The sequence below is a fragment of the Amblyomma maculatum genome, chromosome 8 (genome assembly GCF_055883805.1).
Source record: "Amblyomma maculatum isolate TAMU_Amacu chromosome 8, ASM5588380v1, whole genome shotgun sequence".
Taxonomy (NCBI): Eukaryota; Metazoa; Arthropoda; class Arachnida; order Ixodida; family Ixodidae; genus Amblyomma; species Amblyomma maculatum.
The window spans coordinates 45,238,025-45,258,329 of record NC_139351.1 but is presented as its reverse complement, the minus strand read 5'-3'; the positions used below and the strand labels follow the sequence as shown (position 1 = coordinate 45,258,329).

General features: G+C 45.8%; 1 protein-coding gene across 1 annotated transcript in view; it reads left to right on the top strand.

The window, feature by feature from the left end:
- The window catches only part of SP2353 (EGF like, fibronectin type III and laminin G domains protein pikachurin), a 127,702-nt gene that overhangs the window by 79,519 nt on the left and 27,878 nt on the right, over window positions 1-20,305 (top strand). Inside the window, exons 3-5 of the mRNA XM_084575702.1 lie at window positions 12,740-12,952; window positions 14,544-14,977; window positions 17,386-17,527. Coding sequence (XP_084431828.1) covers window positions 12,740-12,952; window positions 14,544-14,977; window positions 17,386-17,527 — 789 coding nt within the window. The remainder of the gene's footprint in view (window positions 1-12,739; window positions 12,953-14,543; window positions 14,978-17,385; window positions 17,528-20,305) is intronic.

Here is a 20,305-nt window from a genome sequence, read left to right as displayed (position 1 = left end):
AGCGTATTGTCACCGAGGCGCGCTGCTCTTTTCCTACTTGCTCTTTGATATATTTTTCGGATTTTAATGCGGTCGTGTCATTTCAGTTCCATATTTGCGGCATGCATTCCACTTTTTTGCTCAATTCACCTCCTCACGACCATTTGTAATCGTTCAAATGCCACCTCGAAGCGCACTCTTCGAGGACGACGACGTCCGGCGACTGTGCGACTTGTTTTGAAAAAGCGGACACTTGACAAATTGGTCGGAAAAGCACTCCCGCTTGGAAGTCTCCCTTCACTGTTTGATTTTTCTCTGCCTTCTTTTTTTTTTTTCAGCGTGTTGTATGTTCACCCGTCTCCCGTGTCTCCTGTCCGTGCTCCAACGCGCACGGTGCTTTTTCGCCGTTTCCAGGTTGGAAGGAAGATTAAAATAGATAGACTCCGTCTCATGGTTCGTGTGCGGAACTAATGGTGCGTCGTTTAGGAGATATATGTTAGCCTACCATGTCTTCGGCCCATAGATGGACGCTCCTCAATATAGGGGGCCCTCTAACGTGCTCCCCTCCTACGTTCCTTAACGTTTGATGAAGCACGCTACTTACCTTTTTTCTGGTCCCACTCCTAGCGCTCGGTTCTCATTTCCGTGATATCAAGTGAATTTGAGTCTGCTTTTATTTTGCTCGAGTATTTCTGTCCATCTATAAACAGGTATCGCCTTTATGTTTAGAGGCAGTGGACGGCACTGTCCGTATTGACATGTCGACTGAGTGCATCGGCGTTCTGTTCAAGTGCGCGGGGAATAGGATTGACGATGTATTTTTCAAAGGGGTCAGCTTGTGTTTGAATCAACCGAACTCTGGGCTCACTCTATTTAATGATTGCCCCAAAAATACTCATAAAAGCTACCAATGCTGCCAATGACACTACAAATTTCTCTGAGCTAATACTTCTAGGTGCTGGATGCATGTTAAAAAATATTGTATTTCAAACTGATTTATTTGTTTATTTAATTTGTGAAGTTTAACGTCTCGAAGCGCGTCAGGCTTTGAGAGAAGTCGTAGTAGAAGACTCCGGATATTTCGACCACCTGGGTTTTTTTAACATGCACTGACATCGTACAGCACACAGGCGTCTTGCTTTTCGCCTCCATCGATAAGCGGCAGCCGAGGCCGGAATTCAATCCCGCACACTGAGAGTTTGGGCACGTTTTGGATGGAGTGACAATAAAGATGGCTCAGCTTGAATGCGAATGTGGTTGTCAAGGCGCCTACTTTGAGTATCTGTTCAACATTCATCTAAATATGTATATTTTTCTAAAGGGCGCCCATATAAGCTATAGAAAGCACTCTGAAACCTACACTGTAACGAGAATTATACCTTTCTTGGTAGTTAAACTTGATCAGTTTAATTAAGAATAAAACTCGGCCGCTAAATGTCCCGTCCTAATGAGCGGGTAATTCCAGCTCCTGGCAGCAACAATAACTTTCTTCTTCATACGGCTAACGGAGGGACCCATCAGTCTCTCCATATAATAGGTATGGGAACGTGAAAGTGCTGAATAAAAATATGCTCGATTCTAGACACTTCCAGTCTCTGTTTCCAAGGTTCAAGGCGATTTCCGCTTCCCTTAGGCCCACATTATAGAGTGAACTGGGTAGCTTTATTACACTGTGCAGGTTGAAGTGCGAGCCTTCGGAAGTTATTCTTCGTGTAAATCATTCCACATGTGCCTCTAAAGAATGTGGGCGTGACACTGTTGCCATAATCTACATTCCTTGTGGCATTTACTAAAATAAAACGCTAAACACTGTGGAAGGTGTAAGTTGTGTTGCAAGACAGGCGCCCAGTTCAAGGACTATGAGGCTGTGACTAGCCATTAGCATGTGTGAAGCGAGATTTTCGCTTGTAATAGCCCTAGGAAGAGGAGAAGGGGAGGAAGGGGAGATTCGGAGGATCTGGACACCACTTCATCCCCTGTGTCGACGACCTCAACTACACAGTAGTTTTAAAATTTTCAAGGCACTTTTATTTTTAGACCCACTTACTTTTCGCCCCCTAGAGAGGTGCCATATGCTCAAAACAAGTCAGCGCAAAACAGGACAGAGAAGATGAAGAAGGCACAAGGAAATGCGAAGCCCTGTGTTACTCTCTCGTGCCCGTGCTGCTTTACGCTAGCTTCTTTTGATCGGATACGCACCAACTAGTCCAGCAACAAGTTTTACTTCAGTCTATATGCTCATGACGTATCATTCCTTTTCGCGAAGACGATGATTTCAGAGAGAAGGTGCGAATCAGAATATAGAACGACCATTCCGTAGTCAATTTTGATATCGCGGACAGCGTACGATGAGTATTACAGCGCATGACTTTTGGAGTACAAGGTCGAATTTGTTCGCTAAGGCTATGGAAATATGGTAGGCATATATGGTTTCGTATATTCTGCTTGCCAGAGCTTTGTGTGAAAAGGGAAGGCTTGTGCGTGCTGAGCTGAAATTTTAATAGCCAGGTCATAGAGATGCGTGAGATTGGCTTGTCCGTGGCACCCGGCCTGGTTTTCTTTTTGCTTTTTTAGTAACTTTCCTTACAAATATTCTGAGTAAGTGGATCTTTTAAAAGCAAGATGAAAGGGCCCTTTGCTCAAATAAGCCGCCTTTTTTAGCTCCGTTTGCTCTTACGTACAAATACTTGTTATTTATTCAGAACCAGGTATTCTAGTCTGGAACAAAGTTATTGCTCTGCACAAAATATGAAATCTGTTTTTTGTTCCAATTCGGCGAAAGTTCGAGATGTTTCAGCACTGTGTAAAATATGAATGTTTAGGTGTATGTTGCGCCGATCTTAGCACTTTATTTAAAAGGAAAAGAAAAATGACTTCACACCCGCGCGTAGCGCAAACCCATCGATTACTACGCCGCACACAACTGCTTCGCCACCCATCGGTCTTCTGTCGAGGCCGAATTGTTCTGGAACAGATGTGGCGTGGTTTCCTAAACGAATTACTCGCGTGTACAGCACAACCACGGAGAAAACATTGCCAGGAGAGGAGAATCTCCTCCTTCGACAGACAGGGGAGGGAGAGGGAAGGGCTTATCGCCACCACTGAACACATATCTCCCTCCCTCCCTCCCTCTCTCTCTCTCTCTCTCTCTCTCTCTCTCTCTCTCTTAAGTAGCGTTTACGTCTCGAGAGGTTGAAACAAAGCCAGGGGAGAAGAGCTGGTAATGAATTTCGCAGCCAAAGCGACTTTCGCGCCGTTAGGGAACCGAAGGATTTCGTTCGCAGTGGCACCACGAGCTCGTGGCTCTGAGCTTCAAACCAATTTACTCCAACACGCCCTCTCCGTCCCTCGAAACGCTCCGAACGAGCCCGCACCGTAGTCGCGTAGTCAGAGACGCGCCATAGCCGCTATGCTGGAAAAGAGAGAGAGAGGGGGAGTTTTTTCCCGGCTGCCGCACGCTTGAGAGCTGCCTGAAACACGTCCCTGTGGAGCGCGGTAGCGTTGATTGAAAGCGACGGACGGCCCCGCATTTGGAGAGACGAAGGAAGGCGTCGGGAAGAGAGCGACAAATAGCGCTGCTACGAAGGCAACGCGCCCCAGCTAGTTTCACAGCTACCCGAGAGGCAGAGCCAGCGTCGCCGTCGAAAATTAAAGGCGACTGCTGTGGAACGCCAGTGATGTGCTTTGAGCTCTTACGGGCGGCTTCGGTAAGGGATGGTCGCTGGGCACGTTTAATTAAACCACGTCAACTGAGCGCCGAATTTTCATTTTTTTCTTCCGAAAGTGACGCCACGTAAGCGTTCGTCGCTTGGAACGTCGTTCAACAAATCGTGCGTTCGATTTACGGCGCTTCCAACAATCTTTCCAGCTAGGCTTGAAGTGTTTTCGACGTGCCTCGGTGTAGGCGAAGGATTGGGGCATAAATTGAAAGCAAGAACGCATTGATTTCTTGCGTCGTTATATAGTTCTGTCTCTGCAGACGATTTTCATCGTAGTTTTTTTATGCGTGTATTAAAGACTTTGGTTTACTACAGCGTTAAAATGTACCATTCAAAAGCTCCTGTTACCTACGTGTGTCGTGATGAAATCGAATAATAAATAGCCCGTTCTATTATTCAGTTCAGTTCAGTTCAGTTCAGTCGTTCAGTCGTGTCCGCCTCTTCGTGACCCTATGGACCATGTCACGCCACGCTTTTCTGTCTCTCACTATCTTCCTACGTTTTATTATACTGACACTGTAAAATTTGATTTCCTTTGATTGTCTCAGATTGATGATGATTGATTGATAGGAAGGGAAAGGCGCGGTAACTGTCTCACTTGTTTTCTGTGGACACCTCAACGACGCCGTAAGGGAAGGGGGAAGGTGGGAGTGAAAGTGGAAAGAGAAAAAGAGGAGTCGTAGTGGAGGGCTACGGAGAAATTTCAACCACCTGTGGATCTTTAACCTGCACTGACATCGCAAAGCACACGGACACCTCTTCGTTTCACCTCCATCGAAACGTAGCCGCCGAGGTCGAGTTGGAACCCGGGTACTCCGGCACAGTAGTCGGGTGTCTTACCACTGCACCACCCCGCCGTGGCATTGTCTCAGACAGCTTCATCAAAGCTATATTGTAAGGCGTAAAATTTTCGAAGTCTTACGTTGTTTTCTTGCTTTTCTTGTTCTTTTCTCATATGTTATATAACATGCGGTGAAAAAGAACATTTCTTTTAATGAATGGCAGCTGCACGCGGCGGGAATGCAGAATGAGATGTAAAGGTTAGCTTCACGCCCTGTGTCTTTGCTTCAGTTAAATCGTTGGGCGCTCAGAGATCAGCTCCTGATGCGAGATTGAAATTAGGAGTATCGTGCAAAGTATGTATTCCCCGTGTCTTTAACATAAAATGATATTTATTGACCCTATTGGGGCATTCAGTTCATGGGTCGTTTTGAACAATATACATCATCATGCCACAAACTAACCTCCAGCATTTGTTTATACCTACATGGAACGTGAATCACATTAAAATTTACAAACAGTATCACTATTTGAGACATACACTCAAAAAAATTATATTCTAATTTCAAATGTATACTGTGTAAATCAGTTTGCCTAACGTTCGATTCTTGTTTACGAACGGGGAACCAATCGTTGAGAACACATACAAGTGCAGCTTCACATATTTCAACCGTGGCGAGTCGCTGCCTACTCAGCGGAAAGACTAGGAAATTAGGGTCTCTCTGAATGCTTTCAGAATATATGAGTGTGTAATCGTCCTTTTTTTTTTCGTTTATTATTTTTTCACTGATCTTATGCAACGGAATGACTGCTCACAGCCATATAATAGGTACGGGAACAATGAACAAGGCATATTTTATAGGCCGCAGACTCAGGATCAAGCGATCACTGAATACCAACCACAATCAGGCATAGACTTCGTACTTTGCACTGCAAATTACTTTAGACACCAAATAAATATCAAACGCTGATATCACCGTTACATTTAATACTAAAGAGAACTTAGAGGAGTACTTAACTTCATCCTGAAGGTATAACGCGATAGCAACCTGTGACCCTCCTGGGCGCTTCGACAGTGAGGACCTTAAGTGGACGTAGTTTTCATCAGCAAATCGCTTTCAAGGTTAAAACATGGAGGCACCATCTGTCGCGGTAATGACAGGTCAGTTGTTCTCAGTTCCGTTTGTCGCAGCAGGTCGACGCCACCGGGTTTTCCCTACACACTTTCATCACTGATGGCGTATGGCGACGGCTTCTCGATGGAATGAGCGCAATGCGCTATCTCGTAAAATAAACATAAGTAATCATAATAAGATAACACCACTCATAGGCTGTCCGTACCGAGGATCGACTACTCTTTGCAGCATACAGAAATAAAACAGGACAAATTAATGTCCTCAGATCATTGTTTCTTTTCTGTGTGTTACTCCAGGCTCGATCATTTTTATATATTCACTGTCTGAGGTCCACGCGAGGACGCCAGAAAGCAAATTGCCATACCTGCAGTTGACTGGCGTGAAGGCGAACGCGTAGAGGCTTGCCACACGTTAAGCCTAAACCTTGCCTCGGCTCTACGTCGACCGGAAATAGAGCAAATTAGCTCCGTAATAAGGTGTCGTCTGCACCGAAACCGCGCAGAATCCGCTGTCCACGGAAAACAAAGGAACAAGCGGTGGTTTCTAATTCCCTTTCTCGGGTAAACGTGTTTCAGTCCGCAGAGAAGCGTGCGACGAAGGAAGGAATTTTCCCTCGACGCAGGAGTATACGGAAGCCGGGCCTCACGTCGGCGCTTTTTTTCCCATAGGACCCCCCCGTCTTCTCCCATTTCTCCAGAAAAGTTCGAGAGCTCACTTTTTGTCCTGTTAGGACGGGTCTGGTCGTTGCTTAGGCTTACGCTTTCTCATTTTAGTTTTTAATCGCTCGACGTCACGTTACCTTTTTCTTTTATATCATCGTTTCCCCATCTCCGCCGAAAATGCGGGAAACCGCTCCCCGTAGTAGTATGCCGTCTTCAATCGATTCCTTCGAGTGGAACGTGCTCGTGTACTTGAGAGAGGAAGCAGTCGAAATGAAGGTCCTTCTTGAATTTTTATTCTCCTTCTCTGTCTTGCTCTTCATTCTAGCGTTGTGCAATTTTCTATTTTTGTTTCCTGTTCCTGACAACAAAAGCAGCCTACGCGCGAGAAAAAGCTAGAGCGGACAAACGGAAGAGATTCAAATACGAAAGCGATATATCGTGGAGGCGGATAAAAGCGCAAAATTTGTTCTGCTAGTAGACAGGAGCAGACGTCGCATAACGAGCTTTGCCATCAGAGAGCGCGCGCAGTCCTATCCAATTTCACGCGGTGCTGTCGTTTTTGTCGTCCTCACCACTCACCTTCCCCTCCCCTCCCCACGTGCAGCGGCCTTCCCCCTCAACCCTGAAGCCCTCGCTCTTTGCTGCCCACACATGAGCATCTGGCAGAATGGAGGAAACGTTTCCCATTCCGTTTTGTACTAACCCCGGAAAGCAAACGCAGAGAACAACGACCAAGGCGGAAAGAAATCTCTCCTAAGGGGATCTACGAGAACACGCTTCGTGCTACACACTGCCCGTACACTTTGTCGCAGGCGACGCGACGAGTGCTTGTTCTTCTCCCGAAGTTCTCTCTCCCCATTCCTGCTCCATCATCGCGCACGAGACATGTCGGCTAATTAGCAGAAGACGTTGCCTAATGAAACTGTCCGAAGGCGGAGCCCCACATTTTTCAAACTCTTCGATATGCCGGAGAAGAGAGGGGGAAATGGGGGAGACGTATGTAAAGAGGAGAATTCTTTTCCGCCAAGCTGTAATCGATTCGAGCACGCATCGTGGATTTGGGGAGAGGAGGACGGGAGAGAGCGCTAGGTATAATATATGACGGGCTTTTGAAGACAGCTCGCCGTCCGAGGCAGCTCCGCCATTGCCATATTTCATACTGAGATCCGTGCCGCTTCGAGCTCAAAACAGATTAATAACGCTCACCGAAAACGTCGACGTCTGATGTCAGGGCGAAGTTCGCACTTAATTACGCAAGTTTCTTGCAGAAAGTGCCCGTCGAAATAGTGTCGCGCCTAGAAAACCTAATAAGCGAGAAGAATCGTGCTATCGTTTGCCTTAACTCTGGTGTGTGTCATCTTTGTGCAATGTTTTGCGACGTCACTATTTCGAGGTACGTTTTGCAGCCATTTCAAGGGTGACCTCGCGTTCTGGGCACTCCTTAATGTAATGGGATTGACGAAGGTTCGTAGTATTCAAATCTGCGGAACATTTTTCATAGGGGCTGACAGTGAGGCTTACACTAAATGACATTCCAACGTCGGTCAGGAAAACTTTTTCCAGGGTCAAAACGTCCATGCTAGTTGCCGAAATACTGACATTACATGTTTCCTTTTTTTTTTTTTTTTTTTGCAGAGTAAGAAGTGCTTGAATTATAATGCAGCAATGACATTCTTGGGGTTTCTTTGCCATTTTTTGTACGTGGTTTTCGCATATGAACCCGTTCATCTCTGCGTAAGACACTTTCCACTGACTTTCTTATTAAGAGAAGCGTCGGCAGGGGTGTAACACTGCATTTGCGGGGCCGTTCTGAGAATATAAGCAGAACTTTTGTGGTCAAGCGTGAATGAAATAAAAAAAATAATGTTTTATTAAATTCAGTCTGTCACGGTAAATTTGGAAATAAATTATTTATTGAAATATAAGTAGTATAAGACGTTCTTATAATTAATGCTGAAGTGAAACTTATGATATTCAATTAGATATTCGTCACTTGGACTTCTCATTTAGAGACATGTACAGGTTTGTCCACTGCTAGCTAAAACACGATCGCTGCCTTCATAGTACCCATTGCGTTATATCTGGCGGCGCGAGTGAAGCTAACTGGCAGGCTGTGCAAAGCATCTCTGGCATAAGGCTCTTTGCGTAACTTTAGTTCCATATACTGCCGCGTTGGACTAAATAACGCCTTGAAGACAGTGCCCGCGTATAGGTTAGAAGTAGACGACCCTGAAAATGCTATTGCACACTTATAATGAATCTGGGGCACTTTTCTGTCGTGGCTCATTGCCGACATTTACGCCTGTGAGAATGAGTTGCCTCAGGCGCATGCGCGGAAAGAGCAGCCTGTGGAGGTTTGGGGTATTTTTCTGGCCATCTTCGGCAGTGCTTCACAAAGCATGGCGCTCACGCACTTCAGATTTTGTTCTAAGCAGAAAACAGCCTGTACATATTTTTTCTTTTGTTTTCTCTTTACTGAAAAAGGTGTTCTCGTGATAAATACATCCTTTCATAACAGTGTGCCCTTATTCGACTACATTACTCTATTCATTGCCTACACTCTGGTTAATCCTGATAGTAGGAAACACTTGTGTGGAAATAGTCTTTGGTTTCTTTTATTGACCTAATCTCTTGGTAGGGTATACTGTGCTGAAAATTTAGGTTTTTATCTTATAAAACTAATCTATGCTGTAATGTTTTCTGCGAAAGATATCTGATGGATGAACACGTAGTGTATTGCTGCATTTGTTGAGCGCCGATGCGCAGAACTAAAGAAGCCTGAAGCCTTTTTATCTGGAGTAGTCCGGCTGTTAAGAGCAAAAGAAGCGGTCATATTGAATGTCTTTGGCAACGTCTGAAATGGATATTTTTGACCTTCGTAAAGCTGAAATGACGCCTAATGTGTTTCTCCTAGCGTGTTTCGAATGGCGTTTGTGCCACGTCCGGAAAGCTATAATCACTCAGAACAGCTGAAAACAGACCTTAATGTTCAACACATAGCGGCTAGAGTAACAACACAAGTAGTCTGACTTTCTTCAATGCTAATTTCGGTACTGATGCATGTTACTCGTAAAAACGTTCATTTATTTGCATTTCATGAGTGTGCTAGAGCATTTTCCCCATGTTTGAAATCTATTTTGTCCTTCGCAAATGTCTATGAGCCTTCAAGAATAGTGAAAAAAATGCGACATCAAGTTTCGATTAAAGGAACCTTTCAGAATTTCTACTATTTGTCGTAAACAAGTACGGTGTAGTTCATAGAACATTCAGCCCCTCTGGCTGCGGCGTAGCGTAACGCTATGGTGGTGTTCAAGATGATTAGGTGAGCCCATCCGCTAGATTAAGGGAAATTCTGTGAGGATAGCCAGTCACGCCTATTTTTAAGCTCTAGAAAGCGGCGACTACGGCCGCCTTTCATGTACAGATACCTTGATCTATAAAAGCTGGTGCCAATACATGCGAATTCTGCTACGTTATGTAGCCTTCTCGTCGCTTTGATCAGCACATAACGTGTTGACAACGGAAGTGCGAAAGAACATAATCGCAAGAAACTGTAACTAGCACATGTTGTGACATCTTTTATTATATGGTATCTAACGAATAAAATCTGTAAATTTGCAGCGTGCGAACGTCTAAAATTTCCCAGTAGTACATTGGAATTATATATGCTAGCATAAATTGGATTTCACCTAATGTTCTACTGCCAGTTAGGCGAGGTCGTGCTGGCTTTCTCTGTTCTCATCATTATTCCTCGATATTTTCCTGTTATTGCTGCTTCAATAATAAAGCAACAGCTGAAGTTCTTTAGCAACAGAGTTTTTTGAAGGACTCGCTGGTATATTATTTCGTTATTGGTTTCGCTGTTAAAAGTGGGTCTGTTCTGTCTCGCAGTCGACTGAGAGGCAGTTTTGTTTGCGTCTCTTGTTGTAATTCCTGGTCAGCTAGTAGGGGGTTTGGATATTTTGTGGCAATTTATTTGTGGAGCGCCGCAAAGAAATTGAGAACGTGTCAATATGCGCACCCTTGAAGCGACTGCTTGAAAGTCCTTTCCAGCTCCCTCGTCTTGTCCTGTCGAGGTTGCTTCGCCACAACATGAGCCTGCTTGCGGCTGTGCATCCTTTTAAGGCGATAAGGAGTCCCTCAGGGAAATATCGCCGATGTGCGTATATGTAATTAACTGTTCATTCTTGCACTTAAAGTACACGGAATCATCATCATTGTAGAAAATATAACGAGAAATTAACGCAGGCAGTGCATTTTACGCGAACCAAATGCTATGCGCGCTCGGAAACATAACAAGGGAGCATCTTCCCAAATGCACTTGTGGGTGCTCTCAGGGTCAGCGTTCGTTGCACTGATACGCTCTATCTGCTACATCTTGAAATACCAGTTGCCTTGTTTTGTGCCTTATTTTAAACATTCCTTTAAACACCTTATTCAAATTGTTCAGTTTGAACGATGGTGCAAAGTGCCCCAATCTAAACGATCCGGCTCGCTTCTCGAAAAGCAGCAGTATTCACTATGTTACGCATAGCCATGCTGGCTCAGTAGTCAAGGCGCTCAGCTGCGGTGTCCAAGGATTCGAGATATAATAGCAGCCGCGGCGGCCGCTTTTCGATGGAGGCGAAAAGCAACGCGCCCGGGTACCGTGCGGTGTCAGCGCACGTTTAAAACGACAGGTGATCAAAATTTTCGGCGCCCTCTTCAAAGGCGCCTCTCATAACATTAGTGGCTTTGGGATGTTAAACCCTACAAACAAACCATTCACTATGTCACGAGAAGACAGCAACAACAGTGTTCTCGCAATTTCACAGTATTGACACCGGAATTTTGTAGGTGCAAAAAGACGGATTTGTTGAGGTGATTTCTATGCTGAGACCGGCATGTCGACAGCTACCTGCATTTGATGTTTGGTCCCTCCAATCCTGAAGAGAATAACTGCTTTCCCTGCCTCCCGAAGATACAGGACATGTTCAGAAAAATACTGTTCCTACATTTTTCAGAAATATAGCCAACGGAGTTCTATGCAGGATGCTATGCCTCAACTTGCCATAGCATTGCCGAGTAGGCCAAAGCAGTTTATTTTTTCTTCGTTTTTTTTTGTTTTTTTTTGCTGGAAGAAAGATTCAGCATGAATGTTCTTGTATATTGGAATTGGCGTAGCTGCAAATGTGATTCATAAAATGAATTTGGATATAATTGAATATATTGTTTGTTTGCCGACTTTATGCGAATTACATATGTTGTACCAATAAAACACTTTGCTTCCTAAACAATATATATTTCGCCTTTTTCTTTATGTCATATGAAAGAGACTTCTATCAGCTACACCCGGTTTTCAACAATAAATAAAAAGATCCGAAATTATTCAAAAAACGTTTTCACACATCATCTTGTCATTCGGTTTTACAGCGATAAAGAACGAATAGATTGGACTAACCTCTCTGAGAAAGAAGTCTTTGGCGCACTAACGTTCACACGCGGCATCAAAGCTCGGTTCTAGATATAATGCTAAGAAAGGGCTATTTTAGCTAATCATGAGCTTTTAGTACCTTCTTCAGTTTGGCCCTTCCACTCAAAACAAAGTTGTAGATAGTGGTACTCGTGTTCACGTTCGGGCTGGAGTGAAAAACTAAACTACGCTTGATGGTCATTACTCAGGCTCTTGGCATGCAATCAGGAACACTGAAACTGACTTTCTTAAGCATACCTGGGCACTATTTCACAAAGTTTTAAAATATTCTAAAGCAGAGTAACAACGATCCTGGGAACATGTTCCTCCTTCACAGGTGCCAGGTTTCTCCTGCTTGCTGATATATTACTTCAACTCGATGCACAATTACGTGGGTCCTAAGCGCTGATGCTCACTTCGGCTTTGATTCAGATTAATATTCTCCGACGCATTCCCAATCTGACCCATAGTCACAGGGACTAACATAATCATTCGAGCACGTATAACCTCTAAGCTCAAGCTAAGACCTTAATCCAGGATCTCTTTTTCTCTGACATGCGCCCAATCTCAACTGTAGTTTTCCCCCATTTGCTTTTCTTTGTGGCTTCTAGTTTAGTTTATGAGATTCTAAACAACTCAGGCTACCAGAGACGCCGTTATAGAGGGTGCTGGGAATTTCGACCAGTTAGAGTTCATTGACATGCACGGACATCGCACAGCACACGTGCTCCAATTGTTTTCCCATTCCATCGACAAGGGGCCGCAGCGGACGGTATTAGATCCCACTTCATCCCGTTCAGCAGTCCAGCGATCTTCGTGGCTTCCATTAACGTTTTCTATTGGGAAATTTATTTCTTCTGTTTTAGGGATTTCGCCAACAATCAGTATTCCGAAATACAGACTCAGTGTGTACAAACCGGATCTTGAGCGAGCCCTCTAGTGTTTGCTGGAGGCCCACGAACTTGCAAACGACCAGATGTCTAACAAAGATGTCCTTTTACTGCTCTGCAGCCCTCGAACAAGGTGAACCCGAACCGGAGAACCGGCACAAGGGCGAGTCGCCGACAGTGGCCGCCAGTGACGTCAAGCAGCGGACGGCAAGCGGCAGCGGCTACGCTAGACAGCCTACGCTGGTGCGAAGAAGAATGCATACCAACTCTCTGGACGCTGCGGGAAGCCAGATGAGGTTGTCTCGCACGAACCAGGGCTCCGGGGCAGATGGAGGTGAGCTCAGGCAGTACTCATTGAGGAAGAGCTAGACGTAGGGCATTTGCCAAAGGTAGCTCTTCACCTTCATCAATCACATTGTATTTAAGTGTACAGTTAACGTGTTTTCTGTCAGCTTCGGCAACTGCTTCGACGCTGCATGCCGTGAATGGTTGAGAATACTTAATACAAGCAGAAAATAATATGATTTATTTCAGAAAAGGTAGCATAATAAACATGTCTGAATTTTAAACCGGCTCGGGGTCCTTTATATCAAAACCTTTTTTTTTTTACAAAAATATAAAAAAAGCATATTGGAATGCTTGAAGAAATATCAATTCAATTTAAGGGTGTCCAAACCATGTTCAGGAAACCCTGTTCCATTGGGGTCATGCAATGGATGGATGGGGAAACATTTATTTCATCGGCTCTAAGTGGTTTAGTTTGATAGCTGGCCGCGCCAGATGGCCGCCAGTTGCGTCCTGTCGGCGATCTCTTTGGCCCACTCAGTGACCCGAGCCTGGATGGCCGGGTCCGAGCAGCGCAGCACGGCCTCCCACTCCTCCAGAGATGGAGCTGGCAGCAAATCGGCGGGTGGCGGATAGGCCGCGCACCCCCATGTAATGTGGTCTAAAGTAGCGTCGACGCCACACTCTTTGCATTCAGGGTCAACCTGCTCTTTGAATATATGTGAATAAACTTTGGGGCAGGGAAAGGAGCGGGTTTGTAGCTGGCGCCAGATTATCTCCTGGGCCTTGCTTAATGAATTGTGCGGTGGAGGGAAGATGCGCCTTTCCAGGCTAAAATGGCGAGTTATATCATGGAACGAGAGCAGGCCCTCCCTCGCGCCCGCGGGAAACGAGGTGCTCACCGCCCGGCCGACGAAACCTCGGGCATATTCGTGAGCCTTCTCGTTCCCGGGATTGCCCGAGTGAGCCGGAACCCATACCAGTTCTATCGTCCTACCAGGGACTGGACGGTAGCTTTTAAGGATACTCCTGGCGGCAGCCAAACTTGTGTGTGTTTTATGGGAGAAGCCTGGAGAGAGTGAAACATTAAACTAATATTATCACTAAAGAGTTTTAGGAGTAAGAAATGATATGCACATTATGGGACGTGAAGTCATTGTTTATTGTCGCTGTAATCGTTAGTAACTACATCACTTTACATGGAAGCGGACTGCGCAAGAATTCGACAGAGGGAAGATGCCTTATTTTCACAAATCCACAAATGTGAATTACAAGCCAGAAGTGCTGAGGTGATAGTCAATTAACATTCATAGGCTGCATGTTGAAATGCGTTACCTCAGATGTAGCGGTGGAGTTACTCGTACGTGGGGCTCTGATAGTTTCCCGTATATACGTTCGCCTTCATAATAACTGCGCTAAGGTTCTATCATATTACAAGGTTTGCTTTTCCAAAGGAATGCTTTTTACGTTATCTGCCTGCTAATTAACATGTTATCGCTCGCCTGATTATTACAAATTGCGTACGTCGTTTTGTAGACCTCGTCCTCCATTATAGTGGCACCGTGTGCATGTAGAATGCTATTGTGGCGCCGTCAATGTTTACCACAGCTTCCTCTCGGCTTTTCACCTCCTCTGTGCAGAGTACGAGAACAACGTAGACGCTATCTTGGGAGAAGAGGCGGACCTCTCACAGCAGCAGCAACAACAACAACGCCGAATGAGCAGCGCTGGTGGTCAAGGGTCGCGATCGGCGGGCCGCAAGCGGGCGTCGTTCGATGCCGCCACTGCCGAGGAAGACAGCTGGCAGGGTGACGACCCCGGCCAGGTGGCGGCCGTCTGGGACGGCAGACAACGTAGCTGGCAGGAGGAGGACTCCTGGTCCGACGACGGTCACACCACGTTGGACAAGCAGCGCAGGCGCCGCGGACCAGCAACGGAGGCCGGCGGGGGGAGCCATTATGAGCCACTCAACACCATCGCCATGACAACCGTGGCCACCACAAGTGATGTACGCATGACTATTATATCAGCACGCAAGCTGACGGGATCGACGCGCCTCATATACAGAATTTGTGTATGCGTCCCGGATCCAGCGCTGGAGATTTTCCAGTATTTCAGACAACTGCGTCGAAGTCTTCAAAGCCATGGCATGGGGATTTGTGCACTAGAATGAATGAATGAAAACTTTATTGGTTCTTTCAGAAGTAGTAGCGGTAGAGGACGGAGTCTTCGTCTTGAAGTCTGTGTTCTCCTTGGCCGTGGGTGGGCTCCTTGTCCAGGGCTCCACTGAGTCGGGCCACCTCGCTTGCGTGTGCTATAGTGCCCTTTGGGCCTCTAGCTCGCAGTTGGTGAGCCGGCTCTCCCATTGCTCCGCACTTGGTGTTTTGTGTTTGTGAAATGCATGATTCCTTCCGCACTCCCATGTGACATGATATAGTGTTGGTTTTGCTCCGCACCATGGACAGTTGACGCTATACTGTGTTGGGAACATCTTATTAAATATGTATAAATTTGGGAAGGAGCCTGTTTGCAGTCTTCGCCATCCTGTGGCTTCCTCTTTAGATAAATGTTTATGTGGGGGGGGGGGGGGGGGGGGTACTGGAATCTTAGCCCCTTATATAGGTTTAGTAATTCCGAATAGCTGTCTCCGCAGTTAATCTGGGATTCCTCCAGGGTTAGTGACGTTCCTGCTCTAGAAACCTTTTTCTCGGCTACCTTTCGGACCTGTGCAGCTACAGTACAGTTATAGTGCGATGAAAATTGTCATTTGCCTTTTTCTTCGGGCGCCCTACCATGTTTTACCGCGGCCACGTAAAAGACAAAGCAGGTTCATTTTTATTTCTAAGAGCACCGAAGCACTTGATACCACTTACTAGCGGTGACAAGGGCGCATCAATGTGCTGTGCACTCTTCTTTCCTCTTTGGGGTTTACAAATTTTCATACCTGCTCTATTGACAGCAGGGTTAAAATGATTAAATCAGGGTTTGAAGAGAGGCTAGTTCACTTTCCACACATGAGACATTTACGAGCGATGGGCCAAAAGTTTGAAACGAAACAAAATAATGACGAAGATAATTTTTCTACCGAATATATCATACCTTAAGCGTGTGGAGAAATAGCTGAGGCATAACACGCACTTTGGGTTGTCATAAAGAACTGGCTGTGGTTTAGCTCTGGTTAAACAGCGTTGAATTGCGTTACCCAGTCGTAACAAACTGCAGAACCATGCTAAAAATACGACAAAAAATTCTCTAGTGCGGTCGTAAACGTCTAATTTTTCCGCAATTTTGTTGTACTTTTATTTAGTTCTGTAGTTTTTCTGTACCATATTTTTGTTCTCTGTAGTTCTGTAGCACTTGCATGTTGTAAGTACACAAATTTATGGCGTTACTCCAGAACGTTCTGTTGTCACAGCAGGTTTTCTGAAAAAACCGCACAGAAATTCTGTAGTAACAACAGAAAGTTTTGTAGCATTTTCCGACTGGGTAGCAATACCTCCATGGCTGCGCCTATGGTTCAGCATTTAGTGGACCTCATGTTGTAGTTTGAGATGTTTAGCTATGAGTAAAGACATGGTACACAAATGAACGACTACTCTTCTTTGCCTTTATTAATCCTAATAAACACACTACAGTGGTCCGTAAAGTAATGAGACTTGGTCTCAGTTTGGTTAATCGCATATCCATCTACTGCTGCAGGTCTGTATAACACAAAGTTTCTTGTTTCACATCGGACGGTTATGTCAGAATCAGCCTGCCAGGACCCTGGCAATCACGTTACCCCTATAGGCCACTAAGGCACATTCATACGGCTTGGTTAAAGCGGGGCTTCATATGTGGGCTGGGAGGAGCTGCCAACTTGTGTCTCTCGTTTCACATGGGATGGTTATGTCAGAATCAGCCTGCCAGGACTCTAGCATTCACGTCACCCCTATGGGCCACTAAGGCACATTCATAAGGCTTGGTTAAAGCCGTATTCGACACGGCTGTGGCTCAAGGTCCAACGTGGCCCTTCCCGGGACTGCGCGACGGGCTGAAACCTGGCGCAGTAGTGTTAATGCAATAAAAGATAAATTAATTTTTTGTAGCGAATATATAAGCTAGCACTCACATGCTGTCGCAGATCACATTATACTGCGCTGTCCCGACAGCAGCACTTTCCTTATGCGCAGAAGAGTGACGTCATACTCACTTCTGAGCTACTTGTTACCACTTGCCAGATCTACGTCTGTGATATTCGCTCGTAGTGCCGATGCCGACAACGGCGACAACGCAGATGCCAAATTTCCTCCGGAACAGGGCGCATATATCGCGTTAAAGAGCGCATGAGTTCGCATTTCCTCCAAGTCAATCAAGTTGTTCGTCCTGGTGTCTTTTTTACAAAAGCTAATCCCGAGGAAGCCCCTTCATATCAGTTAGAATAAACAACCTGTACAGTTGCACCCTTCCTTCACCCTGACGAGCCTTTCTTCACGTCTTCAGGAGACGGGGCTAGTCCCAGGCATCTCATCTCCGTGCCAGCAGCTTTCCTGTTCACGGACGGGACGATGCGTTCAGGACGAGCGGACGGGCAGCGTGCGTTGTGCATGTGCCTTGGGCTTCATGGGCGCCTTCTGCGACCAAGGTACGCCCTGATGTTTTGAGTGTGTTCGCGAAAAAACTATGAAGTAAATTTTTTTAGCTGTTCTCGGTTCTCTGGTGCGGTCTCGTTCAGCCGACTGGCGTGCATCAACGTAGCCGTTTTCTTGGAGACTACGGGGCTGCGGTATCTCAGCGGCCGTGCCTGCATGGTGGTCACGATTAGTTAGCCTTCGGAGGCTGTATAATGTTGTCAAATATATTCTAACTGTACGGTTCTGTTAGAGCAAGCTTATTTCTGTGGTATTAGAGTTGACCTCGACGTGTTATTTATTTGATTTATTTGACATTCATGTTTATTTTTTTTGAAGCCCAGCACAGCAGTCGCGGTAATGCTGCGTTTTTATACCCTGCAGCCGTGTAACCGCTCTGATGTGTATGGCTCACATATAGTTGCATGTTCAACTCGCTCTTCGTCCTTCGTGTCACACGTAGTTAACCCCACTAATTAGCCTGTATTGTCGCCTGCGTGATGGTGCGCCAGTTACTTCAACAAATTATCCCCATGTGCTAATTTGAGTTACCAAGCTAACATAATGCAGGTTTTGTTGCGTTTTTTTTTATCCACATTGCCGCATTAGAATAGTTTCCTTTTATCTCTATGAAATCAATAGCGCCTACCAAACTTTTGCGCCGGCATGTGGCATATGATACATCTTTCTATATCCTGCACGTACATTCTCGATCATGGCAAAGAAAGAGAAGGTACCAAAGGTACGCTGGCTGGAGTGTGAAAAAAAATTTCCTATGATGTATGAAGTTTAGCGTTCCAAAGTGTCATCGGCTGTGAGGTAGGCTGTAGTAGAGTGCTCCAGAAAATCCTACCACCCGGGGTTCTTTACCGTGTGCGGACATGCACGCTACGTGGGCCCCTTCCGCTTCGAAGCGCAGCCGTTGCTGCCTTGATCCAACCCACGTTTTCGGGCTCAGCAATCAAGAGCCCTAACCACCAAACCATCGTAGTGGGGCACAACACTACTTGCGATAGGTCCTCAATAAATATTAGCACAATAGCCAGCTCTGGCGACTTCTAAAGCCAGAAGATGACTATATTAGGCGAAAGCCTTTAAGCGCTCATACTCGCGGTGACCGTCTGTTCGTTACATTCAAAAGCTAGAAAAAGTAGAAGTGGAAGAACAAAAAAAAGAAGAAGTCGGGTAGCTGGTAGCTGTCCGCTGACATGGCTGAGCACTAACTGGACATAGGGCTTCCAGACATTGCGTTGGCCAAGATCCTTGCATTCACGTTATCCCTAGGCCACGCAGGGACGTTCATGCGGCTAGGTTAAAGTGGAGCTTTATATGTTGGCTCGTAACTTATGCTATCGCGTTATCGAGAAGGTGGGAGTGAAAACAGAGAGAAATAGGTGCCATAATGGAGGGCATCGGACCACCGTGTGATAGAGGCTTTCGCCGTGAAAACAGAGAGAAATAGGTGCCATAATGGAGGGCATCGGACCACCGTGTGATAGAGGCTTTCGCCTATTCGCAGTTTCGTGATCTAAAGTGCCCCTAGAACTCTTTTTTTTTTATTTCAAAGCTATCGGTCAGCATTAAAGTGCCACGTAGCCGTCTGGGTTCACGTCACAGGGTGCAATGAAATCGTGTTTAGTTACTGCGTATCGTTCAGACACTAAGATCGATACTGCGCTCTTGCGTTGTCCACGCCTACTTTTCTCTGAAATACAAAAATAACAGTTTAAATTGCTCGTTGCCGTACGTACATTCCCGTAAAGACACGGTAAAAGAAAGCCAAATACGAAGAACCACTGGTGAACGTAAACGCCTTTTACCTAAGCAACTTATAGCACGAAGCTCGCTGGTCCAAATACCTCTCATGCCACTGAAAAGGTGAAAACATCGACATCATGAAGTACAACGGCAGGAAGTGAGAAAAATGTGTGCATTTATCCTATGTCAGTGGCAGCCAGAGAAAAAAAAATATGCCATCACATTTGTCTTTATAAATGGCCGATTTCCAGTTCGCAACCTTCACGATGGACTACCAACGGTCATCGCGTCAGCAGGGAACAGTGCGATTCAAATAGGTGTAGTACTCTCTACAACAGGGGACAAAATGGGTAGCGATGCACAGAACACCCCCACATGGGTGGGTGTAGAGCGCGTTAACGACAGAATTGAAGAACAATTGATTGCGCACGTGTTCTACGCGAGATGCCAGCGCGACCAGCAATTCGCGAACCACGTCCTCCTGAAAGATGATACCAGGTGTCTAAATCGTAAGAGCGCGCTAGCAGCCTGCGTGCGAGGGCGAAAAAAAATCAGGCCTGTACTGAGAGTTGACACAGCCATTGTTGAAATACTTGCACTGCCTTATAGTTTTCAAAGGACATTACACTGATTGGTTACTTTTGGGTGGTGCATCAGATGACACGACTCTTGCTTATGAATGGAACAGCATCGTAGTCTTTTTTTTGTAATCAAAACTGTAATGCTGATGTGTCAATCGGCCCTTACAATGCCATGTCAGTTAACTTTACTTATTCGACCACAGTTCACGCCCACAGCATAACTAAAACATATTGCAATAATGCGTCCTTGTTGCACGCCTATACTTATCCCTGCTTTTGCAGCAGCATATCTTCAACTTAGGGCAGGACATGTAGTGCGAAGAGAGGATAACCGATGGTCGCTTAGGGTAACAAACTGGATTCCAAGGGAAGGAAAGCGCAGCAGGGGGCGGCAGAAAGTTAGGTGGGCGGATGAGATTAAGAAGTTCGCAGGGGTCAAGTGGATGCAGCTAG